Raw genomic sequence first — 24,473 nt, 5'->3', positions numbered from 1 at the left:
GTACCACGCATAAGGCTACTCAATAACATAAGAGCCCATGGTGTTGGGGGGTATCATATTAGCATGCATAGAGGATTGGCTAACTAATAGAAAATAGAGAGTTGGGATAAGGGGGCCATTTTCGGGATGGCAACCTGTAATTAGTGGAGTGTCACAGGGATCAGTGCTGGGGCCTCAGTTATTTACAATATAAATGACTTGGATGAGGGAAGTGAATGTACTATCACCAAGTTTGCAGATGACATAAAAATATAATATGAGTTGCTGTCCTGAATATCCACTGTGTGAAGACACTTTGAGTTGCTGTCCTGAATATCCAGTGTGTGATGACACTCTGAGCTGCTGTCCTGAATATCCACTGTGTGATGACACTTTGAGCTGCTGTCCTGAATATCCAGTGTGTGATGACACTCTGAGCTGCTGTCCTGAATGGGCCCTGAGTTATTACACACTGGATATTCCAGACAGTAGGTTTGTTTTATTGTTGTGTGGGATGTGGGCATCACTGAAAAGGCCAGCATTTATTGGACATCCCTAATTTCCCTTGAACTAAGTGGTTTGCTGCGCCATTGTGGAAGGTAGTTAAGAATCAACCATATTGCTGTGGGTCTGGAGTCACACGTAGGCCAGACCAGGTATGGATGGCAGATTTAGTTTCCTAAAAGGCGTTAGTGAACCAGATGGATTTTTTACAACAATTGATGGTAGCTTCATGGTCATTATTACTGAGACTAGCTTTCAATCCCAGATTTATGGATTTATTTTTAATTTAATTAATTCAAATTAAATATAATTTAATTAATTTATACTCAGCACAGCAACTCACAGTGCTATCAGACACTGGATATTCAGGACAGCAGCTCAGAGTGTTATCAGAGACTGGATATTCAGGACAGCAGCTCACAGTGTTATCACACACTGGATATTCAGGACAGCAGCTCAGAGTGTTATCAGACACTGGATATTCAGGACAGCAGCTCAGAGTGTTATCAGACACTGGATATTTAGGACAGCAGCTCACAGTGTTATCACACACTGGATATTCAGGACAGCAGCTCACAGTGTTATCAGACACTGGATATTCAGGACAGCAGCTCAGAGTGTTAACAGACACTGGATATTCAGGACAGCAGCCCAGTGTGATCACACGGTGGATATTTAAGATAGCAGTTCACAGTGCGATCAGACACTGGATTTTTAGGACAGCAGCTCAGTGTTATCGCACACTGGATATTCAGGACAACTTCACAGTGTTATCACACACTGGATATTCAGGACAGCAGCTCATATTATCAGACACTGGATATTCAGGATCGCAGCTCACAGTATTATCACATTCTGGATATTCAGGACAGCAGATCATAGTGTTATCATACACTGGATATTCAGGACGGCAGCTCACAGTGTTATCACACAGTGGATATTCAGGACAGCAGCTCACAGTATTATCATGCACTGGATATTCAGGACAACTTCACGGGGATATCACACACTGGATATTCAGGACAGCAGATCATGGTGCAATCACACACTGGATATTCAGGACAACTTCACAGTGTTATCACACACTGGATATTCAGGACTGCAGCTCACAGTATTATCACACACTGGATATTCAGGACGGCAGCTCGCAGTGTGATCAGACACTGGATATTCAGGATGGCAGTTCACAGTGTTATCACACACTGGATATTCAGGACAGCAGCTCATATGATCATACACTGGAAATTCAGGATCGCAGCTCACAGCATTATCACGCACTGGATATTCAGGACAACTTCACAGCGTTATCACATATGGATATTTAGGACAACAGCTCATATTATCAGACACTGGATATTCAGGATCGCAGCTCACAGTATTATCACATTCTGGATATTCAGGACAGCAGATCATAGTGTTATCATACACTGGATATTCAGGACGGCAGCTCACAGTGTTATCACACACTGGATATTCAGGACAGCAGCTCATATGATCATACACTGGAAATTCAGGATCGCAGCTCACAGCATTATCACGCACTGGATATTCAGGACAACTTCACAGCGTTATCACATATGGATATTCAGGACATCAGTTCACAATGCGATCAGACACGGGATGTTCAGGACAACAGCTCACACTATTATCAGACACTGGATATTCAGGACAGTAACTTAGTATTATCATACACTAGATATCCAGGACAGCAGCTCACAGTGTTATCATACACTAGATATCCAGGACAGCAGCTCACAGTGTTATATCATGCTGGGTATTCAGGACAGCAGCTCACAGTGTTATCACACACTGGATATTCAGGACAGCAGCTCACAGTGTTATCACACACTGGATATTCAGGATGGCAGCTCACAGTGTTATCATACACTAGATATCCAGGACAGCAGCTCACAGTGTTATATCATGCTGGGTATTCAGGATGGCAGCTCGCAGTGTTATCACACACTGGATATTCAGGACGGCAGCTCACAGTGTTACCACACACTGGACATTCAGGACGGCAGCTCACAGTGCGATCAGACACTGGATATTCAGGACAGCAGCTCACAGTGTTATCACACACTGGATATTCAGGACGGCAGCTCAGTGTTATCACACACTGGATATTCAGGACGGCAGCTCACAGTGTTATCACACACTGGATATTCAGGACGGCATCTAACAGTGTTATCACACACTGGATATTCAGGACAGCAGCTCACAGTGTTATATCATGCTGGGTATTCAGGATGGCAGCTCACAGTGTTATCTGGCACTGGATATTCAGGACGCCAGCTCAGTGTTATCACACACTGGATATTCAGGACGGCAGCTCACAGTGTTATCACACACTGGACATTCAGGACGGCAGCTCACAGTGCGATCAGACACTGGATATTCAGGACAGCAGCTCACAGTGTTATCACACACTGGATATTCAGGACGGCAGCTCAGTGTTATCACACACTGGATATTCAGGACGGCAGCTCACAGTGTTATCACACACTGGATATTCAGGATGGCATCTAACAGTGTTATCACACACTGGATATTCAGGACAGCAACTCAGTGTTATATCATGCTGGGTATTCAGGACGGCAGATCACAGTGTTATCTGGCACTGGATATTCAGGACGGCAGCTCACAGTGTTATCACACACTGGATATTCAGGACGGCAGCTCACAGTGTTATCACACACTGGATATTCAGGACAGTGGCTCACAGTGTTATCACACACTGGGTATTCAGGACAGCAGCTCACAGTGTTATCACACACTGGATATTCAGGACGGCAGCTGACAGTGCGATCAGACACTGGATGTTCAGGACAACAGCTCAGTGTTATCACACTGGATATTCAGGACAACTTCACAGTGTTATCACACTGGATATTCAGGACATCAGTTCACAATGCGATCAGACACGGGATGTTCAGGACAACAGCTCACACTATTATCAGACACTGGATATTCAGGACAGTAACTCACAGTGTTATCATACATTAGATATCCAGGACAGCAGCTCACAGTGTTATATCATGCTGGGTATTCAGGACAGCAGCTCACAGTGTTATCACACACTGGATATTCAGGACAGCAGCTCACAGTGTTATCACACACTGGATATTCAGGACGGCAGCTCACAGTGTTATCACATGCTGGATATCCAGGACGGCAGCTCACAGTGTTATATCATGCTGGGTATTCAGGATGGTAGCTCGCAGTGTTATCACACACTGGATATTCAGGACAGCAGCTCACAGTGCGATCAGACACTGGATATTCAGGACAGCAGCTCACGGTGTTATCACACACTGGATATTCAGGACGGCAGCTCACAGTGTTATCACACACTGGACATTCAGGACGGCAGCTCACAGTGCGATCAGACACTGGATATTCAGGACAGCAGCTCACAGTGTTATCACACACTGGATATTCAGGACGGCAGCTCAGTGTTATCACACACTGGATATTCAGGACGGCAGCTCACAGTGTTATCACACACTGGATATTCAGGACGGCATCTAACAGTGTTATCACACACTGGATATTCAGGACAGCAGCTCACAGTGTTATATCATGCTGGGTATTCAGGACGGCAGCTCACAGTGTTATCTGGCACTGGATATTCAGGACGCCAGCTAAGTGTTATCACACACTGGATATTCAGGACGGCAGCTCACAGTGTTATCACACACTGGGTATTCAGGACGGCAGCTCACAGTGTTATCACACACTGGATGTTCAAGACGGCAGCTCACAGTGTTATCACACACTGGATATTCAGGACGGCAGCTCACAGTGCGATCAGACACTGGATGTTCAGGACAACAGCTCAGTGTTATCACACTGGATATTCAGGACAACTTCACAGTGTTATCACACTGGATATTCAGGACATCAGTTCACAATGCGATCAGACACGGGATGTTCAGGACAACAGCTCACACTATTATCAGACACTGGATATTCAGGACAGTAACTCACAGTGTTATCATACATTAGATATTCAGGACAGTGGCTCACAGTGTTATCACACACTGGATATTCAGGACGGCAGCTCACAGTGTTATCACACACTGGATATTCAGGACGGCAGCTCACAGTGTTATCACACACTGGATATTCAGGACGGCAGCTCACAGTGTTATCACACACTGGATATTCAGGACGGCAGCTCACAGTGTTATCACACACTGGATATTCAGGACGGCAGCTGACAGTGCGATCAGACACAGGATGTTCAGGACAACAGCTCACAGTGTTATCACACTGGATATTCAGGACAACTTCACAGTGTTATCACACTGGATATTCAGGACATCAGTTCACAATGCGATCAGACATGGGATGTTCAGGACAACAGCTCACACTATTATCACACACTGGATATTCAGGAAAGCAGCTCAGTAATACCATACACTGGATATTCAGTAGTGCATCTCACAGTGTGATCACACACTGGATATTCGGGTTAACTGCTTGCTGTACTATCACACTGCTTTGTATTGTTAATCTAAAATTTGCCAAATAATTATTGGACGTATAGAGAGATGGGGGATTTGGTCTCTAGCTGTTGTCACGATTTGAGTGGTTGAGTGTTATTGAATATTTGCTGATTTGCGACACAGCAGTTCATGTATTTGCAGACCCACTAATCATAAATTCCTGAATATCCAGTGTGTGACAGTACGGTGTGTTACTGTCCTGAATATCCAGTGTGTGATAGCACGGTGTGTTACTGTCCTGAACATCCAGTGTGTGACAGCATGGTGTGTTACTGTCCTGAATATCCAGTGTATTTTAGCACGGTGTGTTACTGTCCTGAACATCCAGTGTGTGACAGCATGGCGTGTTACTGTCCTGAATATCCAGTGTGTGATAGCACGGTGTGTTACTGTCCTGAATATCCAGTGTGAGATAGCACGGTGTGTTGCTGTCCTGAATATCCAGTGTGAGATAGCACGGTGTGTTACTGTCCTGAATATCCAGTGTGAGATAGCACGGTGTGTTACTGTCCTGAATATCCAGTGTGAGATAGCACGGTGTGTTACTGTCCTGAATATCCAGTGTGAGATAGCACGGTGTGTTACTGTCCTGAATATCCAGTGTGAGATAGCACGGTGTGTTACTGTCCTGAATATCCAGTGTGAGATAGCACGGTGTGTTACTGTCCTGAATATCCAGTGTGAGATAGTACGGTGTGTTGTCCTGCACTGTGTTGGCATAATTTTTTATTTACTATTTATTCCACATATTCTATTAGAATCACAGAATTTTGCAGTACAGAGGGAGGCCATTTGGTCCATTTTGCCTGGCTAAGTCTTTGAAGGAACTATCCAATTAGTCTCACCTCAGCCCGACACCACCCAGCAGCCCCCTCTGCCGTTTTGCCAGAATCCTGCATATTTTCTTTTCAAGTATTTATCCAATTTTCTTTGAAAAATAACTATTGAATTGGCTTTTCCCATCCTTTTAGGATGACAACAACTCACTGTGTAAAATAAAGTTTACTCATTTTGCCTCTGGTTCTATTGGTTGTAGCTTAAATCTTTGCCCTCTGGTTACTGACCTTCCCTCCGAGGGAGCAGTTTCTCCTTATTTACCCTATCAAAATCCTTCCTAAGTTTGTACACCTATTAAATCCCCCCTTAGCCTTCACTGCTGAAAGGAGAAAACTAATAAATTTGTGATCATGGCCGCTTAACCTTTGAACCCCACCTTTTTACTTTGAGGGTATTTTGGATATGCTGCTACTGCATTGTGTGAACATGACAGCTTTGTATAGACTCAAGTTTACATAACAAAATTAATATATTTATCTTATTTTATGCTGTGTTTCCAAGACATGACCGCACAATGCAAGATATTGTCTACAAATTGGTGCCTGGTCTACAAGAAGGTAAGTAACAAGCTTTTCGTTTCCACGTGACTAATTTACTATCCATTTACCCCGACTGCTTGGGCTACAAAATGTACTTAATTCTGATTCTGTCGCTCTCCCTCTGCCTCCCCTCGCCCCCCTCTCTGCCCCAACCTCACACCCACCCTCTCTTTCCCTCCCACTGCTCTGTCTCCCTCTTTACCTCCCTTTCACCTATTTCCCACCCTTTTTTCTCCCCACTTTGCTACCCCCTCATGCCCTCCCTCTCGACCCACTGTCTCTTACCCGGCTCCTCCTGCACCGACTCTCGCCCCCCCCAATTCTCGCCCCCCCAATTCTTGCCCCCCCAATTCTTGCCCCCCCAACTCTCGCCCCACCCCGACTCTCGCCCCACCCCGACTCTCGCGCCACTCCCCCCGACTCTCGCGGCCCCCCCCCGACTCTTGCGCCACCCCCCCGACTCTCGTGGCCCCACCCCCGACTCTTGCGGCCCCACCCCCGACTCTTGCGGCCCCACCCCCGACTCTTGCGGCCCCACCCCCGACTCTTGCGGCCCCACCCCCGACTCTTGCGGCCCCACCCCCGACTCTTGCGGCCCCACCCCCGACTCTTGCGGCCCCACCCCCGACTCTTGCGGCCCCACCCCCGACTCTTGCGGCCTCACCCCCGACTCTTGCGGCCTCACCCCCGACTCTTGCGGCCCCACCCCCAACTCTCGCGGCCCCACCACACCCGATTCTCGCCCCCCTGCCCGATTCTCGCCCCCCTGCCCGATTCTCGCCCCCCTGCCCGATTCTCGCCCCCCTGCCCGATTCTCGCCCCCCTGCTCGATTCTCGCCCCCCTGCTCGATTCTCGCCCCCCTGCTCGATTCTCGCCCCCCTGCCCGATTCTCGCCCCCCTGCTCGATTCTCGCCCCCCTGCTCGATTCTCGCCCCCCTGCCCGATTCTCGCCCCCCCGCCCGATTCTCGTCTCCCCGACTCTCGCCCCCCCCCCCCCCCCCGCGATTCTCGCCCCCCTGACTCTCGTCACCCCCCCCCCCCCCGACTCTCGCCACCCCGACTCTTGCCCATCCCCGCCTCTCTCGCCGCCCCCACCCTTCTGCCTCCCACCCCGCCCCTCAGCCTCTGCCTCCCACCCCAACACCCCTGGGCACCCCTGCCCCTCAGATCCCCTGCTGACCCCTCCCCCCTCTGTCCCCTCAGCCACCCCTGTCACTCGACACTCCTGGGTGCCTTCCCGCTCCCCTCACCACCCACTCTGCCGCTGCCCCCGCAATCCCCTCTGCCCCCTGCCATCACCCCCTCAGCCCCCTCTGTCCCCCACCTCCCCCGTTCCTCTGCCTCCGTTCTCTGCTTCCTGCTGCCCCCCTCCTGCCCCCCGCCTCCCCCCTCTGCCCCCCGCCTCCTTTCTCTGCCCCCCCGCTGTCCTTCTCTGCCCCTGCGCCCCCCTCAACCCCCTCGCCATTTGCGCCATTCCACATTCCTCTCTCGTACCTCTTTCTTTCTGTCCCAAGCCACAAACCTCATCCTCCACACCCCCCTGCCTCTCCACCATCTGCCCAATGAAAGAAAAGCACAGCATCTGACCTTATCTGCCATTACCTAAAACAGCTTTCGCCCACATTAATTTGCCTGCAGCAGTCCATGCCTCACCTTGTGTTGGGGATTTGGCTGATTATTCCCTTTGATGTGTCCCTGTACAATCTCAGGCCCTCCTTTTCGACATTTAAGTTGCTGCCACCATGTGTTGGCTCCTCTTCTCCTCTTCCATGAGATGCAACAAACCTCACTTGAATCACAGTCCACAAACTGGAGACTGCTTACCCACTGTCTAGCATTGAAGGCAAGAAGCTGCCTGTCCATTCCAATTCTGAACAACGTTCTGCTATCCATCGTCGCACTTCCTCAAAGTGCATATTTGTTTTTCTCAGCTTTGTCTAAGATCAGAATCCAGAGCTATGACGCACTTCATGCTGTTCTGCATGATAATTAGTGTAGATTCTACAACAACCTCATAAAAACATTACAACTAGATTGCTTAACTGCTGAGACCAATCAGAATGGGCTTCATTCATGACTAACAGCACTATTTTCTCTAAGATGAAATTGAATTGGCAAGTCTGAAATTGTTATATTTAACATTTCACTCCGTGGACCCATTTGCTGAGCTCTCTTTTGGTGTTTATGCAAGCTGATTGTTAAAAGTCCTACTTTTTATGTTCTTCAGAATGAGGTATGTTTCATTTGTAATGGGATAATTTATATTCTGGTTTTATTTAAATGGCTGAAGTAAGTATTTTCAGGTTTGTCAGGCCACTCTGGAAAATTCTTTCATTAGATTAAAATCTTAAACCTGAAGAGGTCCCTGTCTCTTCGAATTCTCTGTGTCGACTGTCTTTTCAATGCCTAAACGCCCCCGTGTAACAAAGTGCTAAACGGATACAAGTACTGTATTGCAGAGATCATTGAGAACTCACAGTGAAATGATAGAGGGGTGCCTGAATGTGTATTGTAGAAGTAATCACAAATTTCAAAGAATGCTTTCATGGAAGTTGCAATGAAAATAGTGTCGCTGTTTTTATATATATATAGCCACACAATTAGATAATCTCTGGATAACCATGAACTCAGTTGTCATTTATTTATATTCATTCACAGGATGTGGGCTTTGCTGGCTGGGCCAGCATTATTGCCCATCCTTAATTGCCCTTGAGAAAGTGGTGGTGAGCAGCCTTTTTGAACCACTGCATTCCAGGTAGTGTAGGTACACCCACAGTGCTGTTAGGAAGGATTTTGACCCAGCGACATTGAAGGAACGGCGATATATTTCCAAGTCAGGATGGTGAGTGACTTGGAGGGGAACTTCCAGGTGGTGGTGTTCCCATCTATCTGCTGCCCTTTTTCTTCTAGATGATAGTGGCTGTGGGTTTGGAAGGTGCTGTTGAAGGAGCCTTGGTGAATTCCTGCAGTGTATCTTGTAGATGGTACACACTGCTGCTACTGTGTGTCGGTGGTGGAGGGAGTGAATGTTTGTGCATGTGGTGCCAGTCAAGTGGGCTGCTTTGTCCTGGATGGTGTCAAGCTTCTTGAGTGTTGTTGGAGCCACATTCATCCAGGCAAGTGGGGAGTATTCCATCACACTCCTGACTTGTACCTTATAGATGGCAGACAGGATTTGGGGTTTCAGGAGGTGAGTTACTCGTCGCATGATTCCTAGTCTCTGACCTGCACTTGTAGCCACAGTATTTATATGGCTGGCCCAGTTCAGTTTCTGATCAACCTCCAGAATGTTGATAGTGGGGGATTCAGTGATGATAATACCATTGAACATTAAGGGGCAATGGTTGGATTCTCTCTTGTAGGAGATGGTCATTGCCTGGCACTTGTGTGGCACAAATGTTATTTGCCACCTGTCAGCCCAAGCCTGGATATTGTGCAGGTCTTTTTGCATTTGGACATGGACTGCTTCAGTATTTGAGGAGTAGTGAATGGTGCTGAACATTGTGCAATCATCAGCGAACATCCCCAATTCTGACCTTATGATGGAAGGAAAGTCATTGGTGAAGCAGCTGAACATTGGTTGGGCTGAGGACACCACCCTGAGGAACTCCTGCAGTGATGTCCTGGAGCTGAGGTGACTGACCTCCAACAACCATAACCATCTTCCTTTGTGCTAGGTATGACTCCAACCACCGGAGAGTTTTCTTCCTGATACCCATTGACTCCAGTTTTGCTAGGGCTCCTTGATGCCACACTCGGTCAAATGCTGCCTTGATGTCAAGAACAGTCACTCTCACCTCACCTCGGGAGTTCAGCTCTTTTGTCCATGTTTGCGCAAGGCTGTAATGAGGCCAGGAGCTGAGTGGCCCTACGGAACCCAAACTGGGCGTCAGTAAGCAGATTATTGCTGAGCAAGTGCCGCTTGATAACCCCTTCCATTACCTTACTTATGATTGAGAGTAGACTGATGGGGTGATAATTGGCAGGGTTGGATTTGTCCTGCTTTTTGAGTGCTGGTCATACCTGGGCAATTTTCCACATAGCCAGGTAGATACCGGTGTTGTAGCTGTGCTGGAACAGCTTGTCTAGGGGCATGGAAAGTTCTGGAACACAAGTTTTCAGTACTATTCCCTTTGTCTTTTGTTCCATGACGTCTTTGTGATTTAGTCTCTTCTGACCTCCAACCTATCCATGACCTTCTATTTTGCTCCACTTGCCCCTCCCCCCTGACTTTTTCAACAGCATAAAGCCCATCGCATTTCTGCCTCTCCCTGGTTCTGATGAAGAGTCACATTAGACTCAAAACATTAACTCCCTTACTCTCTCTACAGATACCGCCAGATCTGCCGAGTTTTTCCAATATCTTCTATTTTTATTTCAGATTTCCAGCATCCACAGTATTTTGCTTTTATTTTAGAACAAAACTTGCTGTGTACAAAGCTGTGATAATTCCCACTCTCCTATATGCTTGTGAGATGTGGACTATCTACTCTAGGCATATTAAGTAGTTGGACATGAGATGCATTTGGAACATCATGGGCATCAAATGGGAAGACAAAGTGCCCAACACTGAGGTACTTCAAAGACCAAAAATGTCTGCAATTGAAGCATTCATCATCAGACCCCAGTTCAGTTGGAGCGGTCATATATTCACAACTGAAACTTGGACACCACGTGCGAGATAAGCCAAGATAAAAGGTTCAAGGACATTTTGAAGATGAACCTCGGGATATGTGGCATGTCCGCCACAGACTGGGAGGAAAGTGCACAAGAAAGAACCATCTCGGTGTTATGATACGGCAGGTGGTAAATGCCAGGCTGACCAAATTCCAAAGGGAAACTTTACCAAGCTATCACAATGATTTGCAATTTGTATTTTGCTATGAGAAGGTATGTGTACTGAAGTCAGAAGTAAAGATTCCACTACCACTTTTGGTTTTTGGAGATTTTAATTACTCAATTAAAACATTTATGAACAAAGAAAAATAAAACTTAAACACAAAAGATTACAGTTGCACAGTTAGATTTTGTCTCATAACATTTTCCAGAAGATTTCTACTTAGCTAGACTCACAAATAAACACCCTTTTCAAGCAACAGTCCCAAAAGATTCTTAAGCTATAAAACATCCAGTAATATTACCACAAGGCACCCACTGTTGCTATAAGGGAGGTATTTCACAAACTTCTCTCTCCCTCTCACTCGACAATGGAATTCTAAGGCATATAACAAACCTTTGCTTTCTGGAACAAGCAAACACTTCTCTGGGGTGGCTAGAGGCTGCTACATCACAGTAAACTCTTCAAGATTTCACATGGCCACTCACACATACAGCCTTCAATCTTTCCTTAAATATATTTTCTCCATTTTATCTTTACCCATTGTTCTTAACTGTCTTTTGAAAGTTACCTTTCCCAGAATCTAAAACCTTTCATGTTATCTTTATGGCTACTACCTTTGCTTTATTTATGATCTTTTGCCAGTTGTAAAACATCCTGTTATGTCTCTTTGAAATTTAGCAGCTAAAAATTCAACTCCTAATGCAAATTCCTATTCAGGCTGTATTTACCCGGATCCCATCTTAGCTCATCCATCTCCACTTCAAAATGCCTGCCTTGACACCCAACCCTTTTGATGATTTAAACCTTGCAGTCTGACTGTCTTCAGGTTTAATTAAACCTCACACACACATACACACACACAGACAAAGTCCTCACAAGCCTGTATTACAGTATCCCATAGTAATATTGGGTTAAAAAGTATTTTCTTCACACTGGGGAACAAACTCAAGGAGTGTTGTTGTTTCCGTCGAACAGCAAAGAATACAGGCAGCAAAGGACAAAAGACTGTGCGGTCCCAACAAAATCAGACAATTCATTCTTGCCTGCACTGTCGAAAGCCATGCAGGCCTGCAGTCAGGCTCCACAGTCACATTAGAACAACAGATAACTCTACGCATGCAAGAAACAGCCATCTTCAATCATGAAAGGAAACCAGCGCCATGTGGAAACTGGCCTCATGCCTGAGGATAGCTTTGCCAAAGGACAACATGTAAGTGAGGGAGGGTCATGTTGGGCCCTCTTCTGTTCAGTTAGCGATGAAGATCCATCAGTATAAGGGTGAAGGTAGAGGTTGGGAAAATGGCAAAGGGTTATTATTAGAAAGTGCAATGCTTGGCCAAAGGGAATAGTTCAGACAGAAACCATTGTATATTTTAAGAAAAAAGATAAACATCTAAAGTAGAGGAAGATGTCTGAAAATGAGGAAAGCACTGAAGCAGTACAGTCAGTTTTGGAATACTGGAGCAAAGAGTCTTCTTTGGTTATGTCAGCTTACATTTTAAAATCAGTTTATGGCTTAATATAGAAACTGGATTTAAATTTACAAAAAATGAAAATCAACCCAAAATTCAACTCTTATGAGTTGCAAAATGTGACTAGTAATTCATTGTGAATATCCGGGGAATTGGGAAGAAAAAGTTTGTCGCTCTTTAATATTCTGCCTGTTGTTCCAGTGTCATGTGTTGTGTTCACTCTTCACAAGCACTTCACAAGATGTTGCATGGTGAGTGTAAGAGGACAGTGCTGCAGCTACATGAGCCTTGTGGCTGTATAACACTTCGTTAATCTGCTGAGTATTTGGAGGTCTTTTGCAGTTTCAAATATTTGTTGCAAAATATTCCATTATCCAGTCATGTTGGGTGTCATGAAATAGATTTTGTGCAAATTACGGACATAGAATTCATTGCCATTGCCTGAAGAGTCATACGGACTCAAAACGTTAACTCTGTTTCTCTCCTCACAGATGCTGTCAGACAGACCTGCTGAGTTTTTCCAGCATTTTCTGTTTTTCTTATAGAATTCATTGTATTTTGTGCCTGATGCATCAAAAGGAATTCTTACATTTTAGAGAAAAATTTGTATCTTACAATATTTTTAAGAATCATGTTTGTTAAAGTCCGAATAATTTATCATTTACAGCGGAGTTAAAAAAGCAAAAAGACTTTTATCAGAAACTTGGTCTTGAAATGCCCGGAGAGGTCAAAGGTGAGACGTGCACAGCTAAACAGCAGTTCGACCCACTCCATGATGGTTAGTCACTTTTCTGTTGAACCATTTCTGACAACTGATGTCTCAGCACTGGGAAAGCTTTGAATTTTCTACACTGTTCTGCATTTAAGCTTAATTTTGTCTGTGCGCCCCAGATGTAACTTAACAAACTCTCATTTATAAAATAATCTTTACCTGTATGGCTGATAGAGATGCCAGAGCAAAAAGAGGTAATTGTGTGAAGATCACCACCAGGTACTAATTGTACATGTGCTCCATTGAGTTCTTTGGCCAGGAGGCAAGTAAACATAGATCAGCTGCTGAAACCCACATCCATGCCTGTGTTACCTCTAGACTATTCTAATGCTCTTCTGACTGGCCTCCCATCTTCCAGCGAGAAGAATTAATCATCCTCCAAAACTCTTTTGCCAATATCCTAACTGCACAAAGTTCTGTTTTACCCATCACCCACAGTTTTGGTTCCTGAAGCAATGTCTCAATGTGAACATTCTTATCCTTGTTTCAGATGCTTCTGTGGCCTCCGCATCACCTATCTCTGTAACCACCTCCAACAAGGCCAGTCTCTGAGATATCTCCGATCCTCCAATTTTGACCTCCTTTGCATTTTAATCGCACCAGCATTGGCAAAACTGCCTCAATTAAGTGCCATCTAACCTCGGGATAATTAATGTAATAAATGGACTATGGTGTACTCTAAGGTCATGAAAGACTTTATATAAATACAAATCGTTTTTTCTCCCCCAGGATTTCTCTCTTATGGTTGATTGCCTTACTATTATAGAATCAAAAGAGCAGAATCTGAGGATATCCTGTGTTTCAGCCAGGCTGGCAGTTTCTGAACACAATGCCAGCCTGCAATTTCCTCCTGCTTTCTCTGAATGAATAATATATTAAAAATACTAGCGGTCATGGAGTTTGCTTGCATGTGGACAGTACTTCTGCTTGTCACTTGAAGTTGTGGGTACATTTTACATTGTTGAAAAGTGAAAGTCATATCAAAACCGAACCATTAGTGTTATTAGTTTAATGTTGAGAGCTATGGTTAAAGCCTCTGGTGTCACATAATCAATCATGTGATGTGTGCAGGGTATTAATCCTCAATATCAGCATGATCGAACCAACTGAAGTAAATCTGTATTTTTATATAGCATATTATGGACTTGCTTTGGAAATTGCTAAAAGCTGGCACATTTAGTTTTTACTTCAAAGCTGAACTTTCTTAATTCTCCTGCAACAAAATTATATTTTAATTCCATGAAAATGATCTGACAATTTTATGCAAGACTGATATTTGTTGAATTTGTGAAACTTAAGTTGTATTATATAGAGTTCAGTGAACTGGGAATGATAGTGTATTGCTTCTGCTACTGGACTGGTGATCTAGAGACCTGGACTAATGATCCAAAGACATGAGTTAAAATCCCACCATGGCACATGGGGAATTTGAGTTCAGTTAATTAAATAAATCTGGAATAAAAATTGAGTATCAATATGGTGACTATGGAACTAGAGTCATAAAAACCAATCTGGTCCATTAATGTGTTTCAGAGTAGGAAATCTGCTGGCCTGTGAGCAACTCTAGACCCTCAGCAGTGTGGTTAAGTCTTAATTTTTGCTCTGAAGTGGCAAGCCACTCCAGTTGTTAAGGTGGCTGCTGACCTTCTGAAGGGCACTTAGGGATGGACAAGATGCACTAAAGCAACTAGCCAAAACTACTTTGACAGTGCTTCCCAAACACGTGACCTCTACCACTTAGAAAGGCAGCAGGCACATGGGGACACCACCACCTGCTATTCTCCTCAAGTCACAAGCCACCTTGACTTTGAAATAGATTGTTAATTCTTCATCTAGGTTAAAATTCTGCAACACCCTCCCTAACAGCACTGTGGATGTACCTTCACCACACGGACTGCAACAATTTAAGGTGGTGACTCACTATCACTTTCCCGAGCAATAGGATTAGGCAATAAATGTTGGCCTAGCCAGTGATCCCTACATCTTATAAATGAATTTTAAAAAAAAACACTATTAGATCAGCCTCTGCAGTTTCACTGGTTAGTCAAAAATGTGGATGCTTTTCATTTCCCGTTCCCTCAAGCAACTATCTTCTAAATTAGTATATATGAAGTAACTATTCCCAATTAAATTAAGCAAGGAAAAGGATCGATGAGGGAATTGTAGGACCAGATGAAGAAAATATGGCATTTAAGTAAGCCAGCTTGAAAGGGCCAGTGTGTCTTTACTTCAAATTGTATAGTCCCGTCAAAGAAGTTGAAGCTTGGCTAACAGATTAATTATGATGAATGTAGCATTGCCGTAATGTTGGTTTTTACTTATATTGAGCAACTGCTGTGTGTCTTTGTAGATTGGGACTCTTGGGCATTGCTCTGTGTTTAAGTAACTGAATGGCCCTTGTTGATTTACTTTGTTTGTAAGGTGAAACAAAGCCAGAAGATGATTCAAATAAACAGAAAACAGAGGATAAGCCGGAGGAAGAACATGATTATCACAGGAACGATGAACAGGTAGCTTTTCCTTTCCTGAATCCTTTCCTCAGCTCGCACAAGCTTTACTGAAATTTTACTGGACTGTAGCTCATTGCAGCATGAAAATGCCATTTTGTTACAGTGATATGTGCAATTCAAAAGAGCTGATGTTATTTGCAGACTCACTACCTATCCCAAGTGCAAATACTACCTTTTTCTCCTCATGCTTTCTTGGAGCTTATCTTGTCCATGAGACTTATTTCCTACTCTTTCGCCCCTATTCCCACAAAACCACTGATCATCCAACTTCCCCTTCCTGGTGAAAGGCATAGATTAGGACAAGTCAATTAAAGGGAAATCCTATTTGACAAATTTACAGGAGTTAATGAGTTTGAGGATGTAATTAGTAGGGTAGATGAAGGGGAGCCAGTAGATGTAGTATACCTGGATTTCCAAAAGACATTCAGTAAGGTGATTACAAAAGGTTAATGGGCAAAATAAGGGCTCATGGAGTTGGGGGTAATATATTAGCATAGAGGAGGGGGGAGGCAATGGTGTAGCTGGACTAGTAATCCAGAGTTCCAGGGTAATGTTCTGGAGTTTGAATCCTGCCACAGCAAATGATGGAATTTGGATTCAATCAAAATCTGGAATTAACAGTATAATGCTGACCATGAAACCATTGTTGTGAAAACCCATCTAGTTCACTAATGTCCTATGAGGAAGGAAATCAGTTGTCCTTACCTGGTCTGGCCTACATGTGACTCCAGACCCACAGCAATGTGGTTGACTCAAATGCCCTCTGAAATGGACTAGCAAGCCACTCAGTTGTAACCAAGTCACAAAAAACGAATGAAACCGGATGGACCACCCGGCATCAACCTAGGCACCAGAAATGAAACACCGATCACAGCCCTATCAACCCTGCAAAGTCCTCCTTACTAACATCTGGCAGCTAGTGCCAAAATTGAGAGAGCTGTCTCTCAGCAACAGACTGACAGTCATCCTCATGGAATCATACCTTACAGATAATGTCCCAGACTCCACCATCATCGGCAGGACAGGCCCAGCAGAGGTGGTGGTACAGTGGTATACAGTAGGGAGGGAGTTGCTCTGAGAGTCCTCAACATCGACCCTGGACCCCGGGGTCTCATGGCATCAGGTCAAACATGGGCAAGGAAATCTTCTGCTGATTACCATGTACCGCCCTCCCTCAGCTGATGAATCAGTGTTCCTCCCTGTTGGACATCACCTGCAGGAAGCACTGAGGGTGGCAAGGATGCAGAATGTTCTTTGGGTGGAGGACTTCAATGTCTATGACCGAGAGTGGCTCGGTAGCACTACTACTGACTGAGCTGGCTGAGTCCTAAAGGACACAGCTGCTAGATTGCAGTCTGCGGCAGGTGGTGAGGGAACCAACAAGAGGGAAAAACACACTTGACCTCATCCTCACCAACCTGCCTGTCCATGACAGTATTGGTAGGAGTGACCACCACGTAGTCCTTGTGGAGATGAAGTCCCAGCTTCACATTGAGTTTACCCTCCATCGTGTTGTGTGGCACGACCACCATGTTAGATGGGATAGTTTTTGAACAGATCTAGCAACTCAAGACTGGGCATCCATGAGGCACTGTGGGCCATCAGCAGCAGCAGAATTGTACTCAAACACAATCTGTAACCTTATGGCCCAGCATATCCCCCACTCTACCATTACCATCAAGCCAGGGGATCAACCCTTGTTCAATGAAGAGTGCAGGAGGGCATGTCAGGAGCAGCACCAGGCATACCTAAAAATGAGGTGTCAACCTGGTGAAGCTGTAACACAGGGCTACTTGCCTGCCAAATAGCATAAGCAGCAAGTGATAGAGCTAAGCGATCCCACAACCAACAGATCAGATCTAAGTTCTGCAGTCCTGCCACATCCAGCCATGAATGGTGGTGGACAATTAAATAACTCACTGGATGAGCAGGCTCCACAATATCCCCATCCTCAATGATGGAGGAGCCCAGCACATCAGTGCAAAAGATAAGGCTGAAGCATTTGTTACAATCTTCAGTCCGAAGTGCCGAGTAGATGATTCATCTCGGCCTCCTCTGCAGGTCCCCAGCATCACAGATGCCAGTCTTCAGCCAATTCAATTCACTCCACGTGATGTCAAGAAACGGCTGAAGGCACTGGATACTGCAAAGGCTACGGGCCCTGACAACATTCCAGCAATAGTACTGAAGACTTATGCTCCAGAACTTGCTGCGCCCCTAGCCAAGCTGTTCCAGTACAGCTACAACACTGGCATCTACCCGGCTATATGGAAAATTGCCCAGGTATGTCCTGTACACAAAAAGCAGGACAAATCCAACCTGGCCAATTACCGCCCCATCAGTCTACTCTCAATCATCAGTAAAGTAATGGAAGGGGTCATCAACAGTGCTATCAAGCGGCACTTGCTTAGCAATAACTTGCTCACTGATGCCCACTTTGGGTTCTGCCAGGGCCACTCAGCTCCTGACCTTGTTACAGCCTTGGTTTAAACATGGACAAAAGAGCTGAATTCCTGAGGTGAGGTGAAAGTGACGGCCCTTGACATCAAGGCAAGAAGGAGCCCTAGCAAAACTGGAGCCAATGGGGATCAGGGGGAAAACTCTCCGCTGGCTGAAGTCATACCTAACACAAAGGAAGATGGTTGTGGTTGTTGGAGGTCAGTCATCTCAGCTCCAGGACATCACTGCAGGACTTCCTCACTGTAGTGTCCTAGGCCCAACCATCTTTAGCTGCTTCATCAATGACCTTCCTTCCATCATAAGGTCAGAAGTGGGGATGTTCGCTGATGATTGCACAATGTTCAGCACCATTCACGACTCCTCAGACACTGAAGCAGTCCATGTCCAAATGCAGCAAGACCTGGACAATATCCAGGCTTGGGCTGATAAGTGGCAAGGAACATTCATGCCACACAAGTGCCAAGCAATGACCATCTCCAACAAGAGAGAATCCAACCATTGCCCCTTGACGTTCAATGGATTTACCATCACTGAATCCCCCACTATCAACATCCTGGGGGTTACCATTGACCCAGAAACTGAACTGGACTAACCATATAAATACTGTGGCTACAAGTGCAGGTCAGAGGCTAGGAATTGTGCAACGAGTAACTCACCTCCTGACTCCCCAAAGCCTATCCACCATCTACAAGGCACAAGTCAGGAATGTGATGGAATACTCCCCACTTGCCTGGATGAGTGCAACTACTACAACACTGAAGAAGCTTGACACCGTGCAGGACAAAGCAGTCGCTTGATTGGCACCACATCCACAAACATTCACTCCCTCCGCCACTGACACACAGTAGCAGCAGTGTGTACTGTCTACAAGATGCACTGCAGGAATTCATCGAGGCTCCTTAGACAGCACCTTCCAAACCCACAACCACTACCATCTAGAAGGACAAGGGCAGCAGATAGATGGGAACACCACCACCTGGAAGTCCCCCTCCAAGTCACTCACTATCCTGACTTGGACCGTTCCTTCACTGTCGCTGGTTCGAAATCCTGGAACTCCCTCCCTAACAGCACTGTGGGTGTACCTACACCACGTGGACTGCAGCGGTTCAAGAAGGCAGCTCACCACCACCTCCTCAAGGGAAACTAGGGATGGACAATAAATACTGGCCCAGCCAGCGAAGCCCACATCCTGTGAATGAATAAAAAAAAATATGGATAGCGGAATGGTTAACAGATAGAAAACAGTTGACATAAATGGGGCTTTGTCAATTTGGCAGGCAGTGACTAGTGCAGTGCCGCCAGGGTCAGTGCTGGGGCCTCAGCTATTTACAATCTATATTAATGACTTAGATACATCACTTTCTGTCTCTTCATCTAAGTTTGCTGATGATACCAAGCTAGGTGGGATGTAAAGCTGTGGGGAGGACACAGAGGCTGCAAAGCATTATAGACAGGTTAGGTGAGTGGGCAATAAGATGGCAGATGGAGTATAATGTAGGGAAATTTGAAGTTCTTCATTTTGGTTGTAAGAATGAAAACGCAGAAAAATTTTTTTAAAAGGTGTGAAACTTGTAAGTGTTGATGTTCAAAGACACTTGGAAATGCTGGTACAAGGAACGCAGAAGGATAGCACACAGGTGCAGCAAGCAATTAGGAAGGCAAATGACATGTTCACCTTTATTGCAATGGGATTGGAGTACACAAAAAAAAGTCTTGCTAGAGTTATACAGAGTTTTGGTGAGACCACATCTGGAGTACTGTGTGCAGTTTTGGTCTCCACATTTAAGAAAGGCAGTACAGTGAAGGTTCACTAGATTGTCGCTGGGATGAGAGGCTGAATAAATTGGGCCTATATGCTCTGGAGTTTAGAAGATTGAGAGGCGATCTCATTGAAACGTACAAAATTCTGAAGGAGGTTGATCGGGTGGACGCCAAGAGATTGTCCCATTGGTCGGGGAATCTGAAACACGGGCACAGTCTCAGGATAAGTGGCTGATCATTTAGGACTGAGATAAGGAAAAATTTCTTCACTCAAAGGGTTGTGAATCTTTGGAATTCTCTATCCCAGAGGGCCCTGGATACTCTACCATTGATTACATTTAAGGCTGGAAGAGACAGACTTTGGCTGTCGCAAGGAATTGGGGGATATGGGGAGCAGGCAGGAAACTGGAGTTGAAGCCCAAGATCAACCATAATCGTATTGAACAGTGGAGCAGGCTCAATGGGCCGTGCGGTCTACTCCTGCGCCTATTTCTTATGTTCTTAAGTGGGCTTGTTTGCTGATGATTGCATAGCTTTCAGCACTGTTCACACTGCCTCAGATACTGAAGCAGTCCATTTCCATTTGCAACAAGATCTAGGCAAGATTCAGGTTTAGACTGATGAGTGACAAGTAACATTCGTGCCAAACAAATGGCAGGCAATGACCATCTCCAATCGGAGAGAATCTAATCATCTGCCCATGCCATTCAATGGCATTTCTGTCACTAAATACCCCACTATCAACATCCTGAGGATTACCATTGACCAGAAATTAAACTGGATCAGCCATAAACATACAATGGCTACAAAAGCAGTTCAAAGACTGAGAATTCTGCCTGTCCACCATCTACAAGGTGCAAATCAAGAGTACGATGGAATACTCCCCACTTGCCTGGATGAGTGCAGCTCCAGCAACACCCAAGAAGCTTGACACAATCCAGGACAAAGCAGCTGCTTAATTGGCACCCCATCCACCACCTTCAACATTCACTCCCTCCACCATTGACGTGCAGTTGCAGCATTGTGTACCATCTGCAGCAACTTACCAAGGCTCCTTAGACAGCACCTTCCAAACCCTCTGTTACCTAGAAGGACATGAGCAGTATATGCATGGGAACACCACCTCCTGCAAGTTCCACTCCAAGCCGCACAACACCCTGACTTGGAATTATATCGCTGTTCTGTCACTGTAACTGGGTCAAAATCCTGGATCTCCCTCCCTAGCAGCACTGAAGGTTTACCTACACACATGGACTGCAGCGGTTGAAGAAGGCAGCTCACCACCACCTTCTCAAGGACAATTAGGGATGGGCAATAAATGCTGGCCCAGCCAGCAATGCCCACATCCTGTGAATGAATAACAAAAATAAGATTGGTGAATTGAATGCATAACTCAAGACTGGTATTGGAGAAATGGGTTTCAATTCATGGTGCACTGGCACCAGTAATAGGGAAACAGGGAGCTGCTCCATTGGGACAAGCCACACCTGAACCATGCTGGATCCAGGGTCCTGGAGAATCATAAAACTAGGGTAATGAAAACGGCTTTAAACTAAATAAATATAGTGAGGGAAGACAGAGGATTCAGGTCAGGGGAAATTTAAAAATTTAAAGATAAAGGACAAGGCAATAGTGGAGTTCAGAAGAATGAAAAACGATCTTACTGAAGTTGGTAAGATAATGAGAAGACTCAATAGGGTAGATGCTAAGAAAATGTTTGCTCTCTTGGGGAATCTAGAGCTAGGAGGCACAGTTTCAAAATAAGGGCATCTCATTTAAAACAGATGAGAAAGAATTTCTTCTCTGAGAGTCGTTAATCTTTAGAATTCTCTAATTTAGTTGCTCTTCCATTGGTGGCCATGTTTTCAGCTGCCTGGGCCCCAAGCGCTGGAATTCCCTCTCTATACCTCTCTGCCTCTACACCTTGCTTTCCTCCTTTAAGACACTCCTTAAAGCCTGTCTCTTTGCCCAAGCTTTCAGTCATCTGACCTAATATCTCCTCCTGTGGCACATGTCATACTTTGTTTTATGATCCTGTGAAGCACATTGAGATGTTTCTGGTGCTATATAAAATAAGTTGTTATTGTTTTGGCCACCTCTACTCTCTGGGGTGAATCATTGAATATATTCAAGACAGGGTTGTACAGATTTTTGCTCTACACTGGAGTCCAGGATTAAGGAGCCAGACAGGAGTGGAGTTGTGGTCAGTATCAACTCAGTCATATAATATAAAAACTAAATGCTATGGATGCTGGAAATCTGAAATAAAGAAAGCGCTGGAAAAGCTCAGCAGGTCTGGCAGCATCTGTGGAGAGAGAAAGATTTGAGTCCGTGTGAAGTTTTCAAAATTATGAAAGTTTTGACTGAGTAAATAGGGAAAAGCTGTTTCCAGCAGCAGGCTCGGTAAACAGTAGGTACAGATTTAAGATAATTGGTCCAAAAAAAAAAACTAGAGGGTGATATTCTTTTTAAATGCAGTGAGTTATGATGATCTTAAGTGCACTTCCTAAAAGAGTGGTGGAAGTAGATTCAACAGGGAATTGGATATATACTTGAAAAGGAGAAATTTGCAGAGCTATGTGAAAAAAAATAGGGAATAGGGCGAATCTGCGTTCTTTCAAAGAGCTGGCACAGGTACAGTAGGCTGAAGGGCCTTCTTCAATGCTGTTAGATTCTGATTTTGTAACTTCATTAGGTACTGACAAGCCAAAGTTTAGGGCCTAAGAATTGGCTGTTTTAAAAAGGAATATAAGAAATAGGAGCCTGGGTGGGCATACGGTCCCTCAAGACTACTCCATCATTAAATAAGATCATGGTTGATCTTCCACCTCAACTTCCCTTTCTCACCCTATCGCCATATCCCTTGAGTCAAAAAGAACACAATAGGAGCAGAAGTGAACCATATGGCCCATGGAACCTGCTGTGCCATTCAATACGATCATGGCTGATCTTGGGATTCAGTTCTATTTCCCTGCTTTTCTACAAATCCCTTGATTCCCTGAGACACCAAAAATCCATCTATTCCAGCCTTAAATATTTTCAATGATGGAGCATCCACAACCCCCTGGGGCAGAGAATTACAAAGATTCACAACCCTTTAAGTGAAGTAATTTCCCCTCACCTTAGTCCTAAATGATCAGCTCCTTATCCTGAGGCTGTGACCCCCCCCCTCCCCCCCTTTTAATTTACCTGCCATCTTGTTGCCCACTCATTTAATTGGCTTATATCTCTTTGCAGCCTCTGTGTCCTCACACAGTTTACCTTTCCACCTAGCTTGGTATCATCTGTAAACTTAGATACGTTACTCTGTCTCGTCATCTGAGTCATTAATATAGATTGTAAATAACTGAGGTTCCAGCACTGACCCTTGTGGCACTCCACTGTTCACTGCCAGCCAACTTGGAAAAAGTCCCATTTATGCCCACTCTGCTTCCTACCTGTTAACCGATCCTCCAATCATTCTAAAATATTACCTCCAACTCCATGCACAGCTATCCAGCCTATTAACCTTTTGTTGGCATCTTATCAAATGCCTTTTGCAAATCCAGTTATACTACATCTACTGGCTGCACCTTGTCTACCATACCAGTTTCATCCTCAAAAACTCCAATAAATTTGTTAAACAGGATTTCCCTTCATAAAACCATGTTGACTTATTCTAATCATACTTTGCTTTTCTAAGTGCCTTGCTAAAATTTCCTTAATAATAGATCCCAGCATTTTCCCAACAACTGATGTTAGCCTGTAGCTCCCGGTTTTCTCTCTCCCTCCTTCTGAAAAGCAGAGTAACATTTGCCAACTTTCAATCTGATGGGACCATTCCCGAATCCAATGAATTCTGGAAAATCACAGCCAGTGCATTTACCATCTCTGCAGCTATCTCTTTTAGAACCATCGATTGTAGACCAACAGGCCCTGGGGATTTGTCACATTTTAGTCTCAAACTTCTTTCATACATTTTCTCTGTTGATAGAAATCCCTAGTTTCTGCTCTTTTTAGCCACTAGTTTGCCTTCTATTTCTGGAACGAAACTTGTGTCATCTGTGAAGACAGAGACAAAATATTCGTTCAATGCTTCCATCATCTCCTCATTTCCCACGATAACTTTCTCCTGTTTCTGATTCCAACAGACCAACATTAACTCATTTTCGTATACTTATAAAAGCTTTTACAATCTGTTTTTATATCACTGGCTGCTTTACTCTCTCATTCCTTTATCATCAATTTTTTGGTTGTTCTTTGTTGTTTGATAAAACACTCCCAATTCTCAGGTTTGTTACTTTTTTT

At 44.8% G+C, this 24,473-nt stretch overlaps 1 protein-coding gene across 1 annotated transcript in view; it reads left to right on the top strand.

Moving 5' to 3' along the window:
• LOC121278680 (polycomb group RING finger protein 3) overlaps positions 1–24,473 on the top strand; it is a 229,300-nt gene that overhangs the window by 173,961 nt on the left and 30,866 nt on the right. The window contains exons 5-7 of the mRNA XM_041189022.1: positions 6,333–6,388; positions 13,351–13,461; positions 15,877–15,965. Coding sequence (XP_041044956.1) covers positions 6,333–6,388; positions 13,351–13,461; positions 15,877–15,965 — 256 coding nt within the window. The remainder of the gene's footprint in view (positions 1–6,332; positions 6,389–13,350; positions 13,462–15,876; positions 15,966–24,473) is intronic.

Source organism: Carcharodon carcharias, chromosome 1 (assembly GCF_017639515.1).
Source record: "Carcharodon carcharias isolate sCarCar2 chromosome 1, sCarCar2.pri, whole genome shotgun sequence".
Lineage (NCBI taxonomy): Eukaryota > Metazoa > Chordata > Chondrichthyes > Lamniformes > Lamnidae > Carcharodon > Carcharodon carcharias.
The sequence above is the reverse complement of the archived record's forward strand: the minus strand, read 5'-3'. Positions and strand labels throughout refer to the sequence as shown.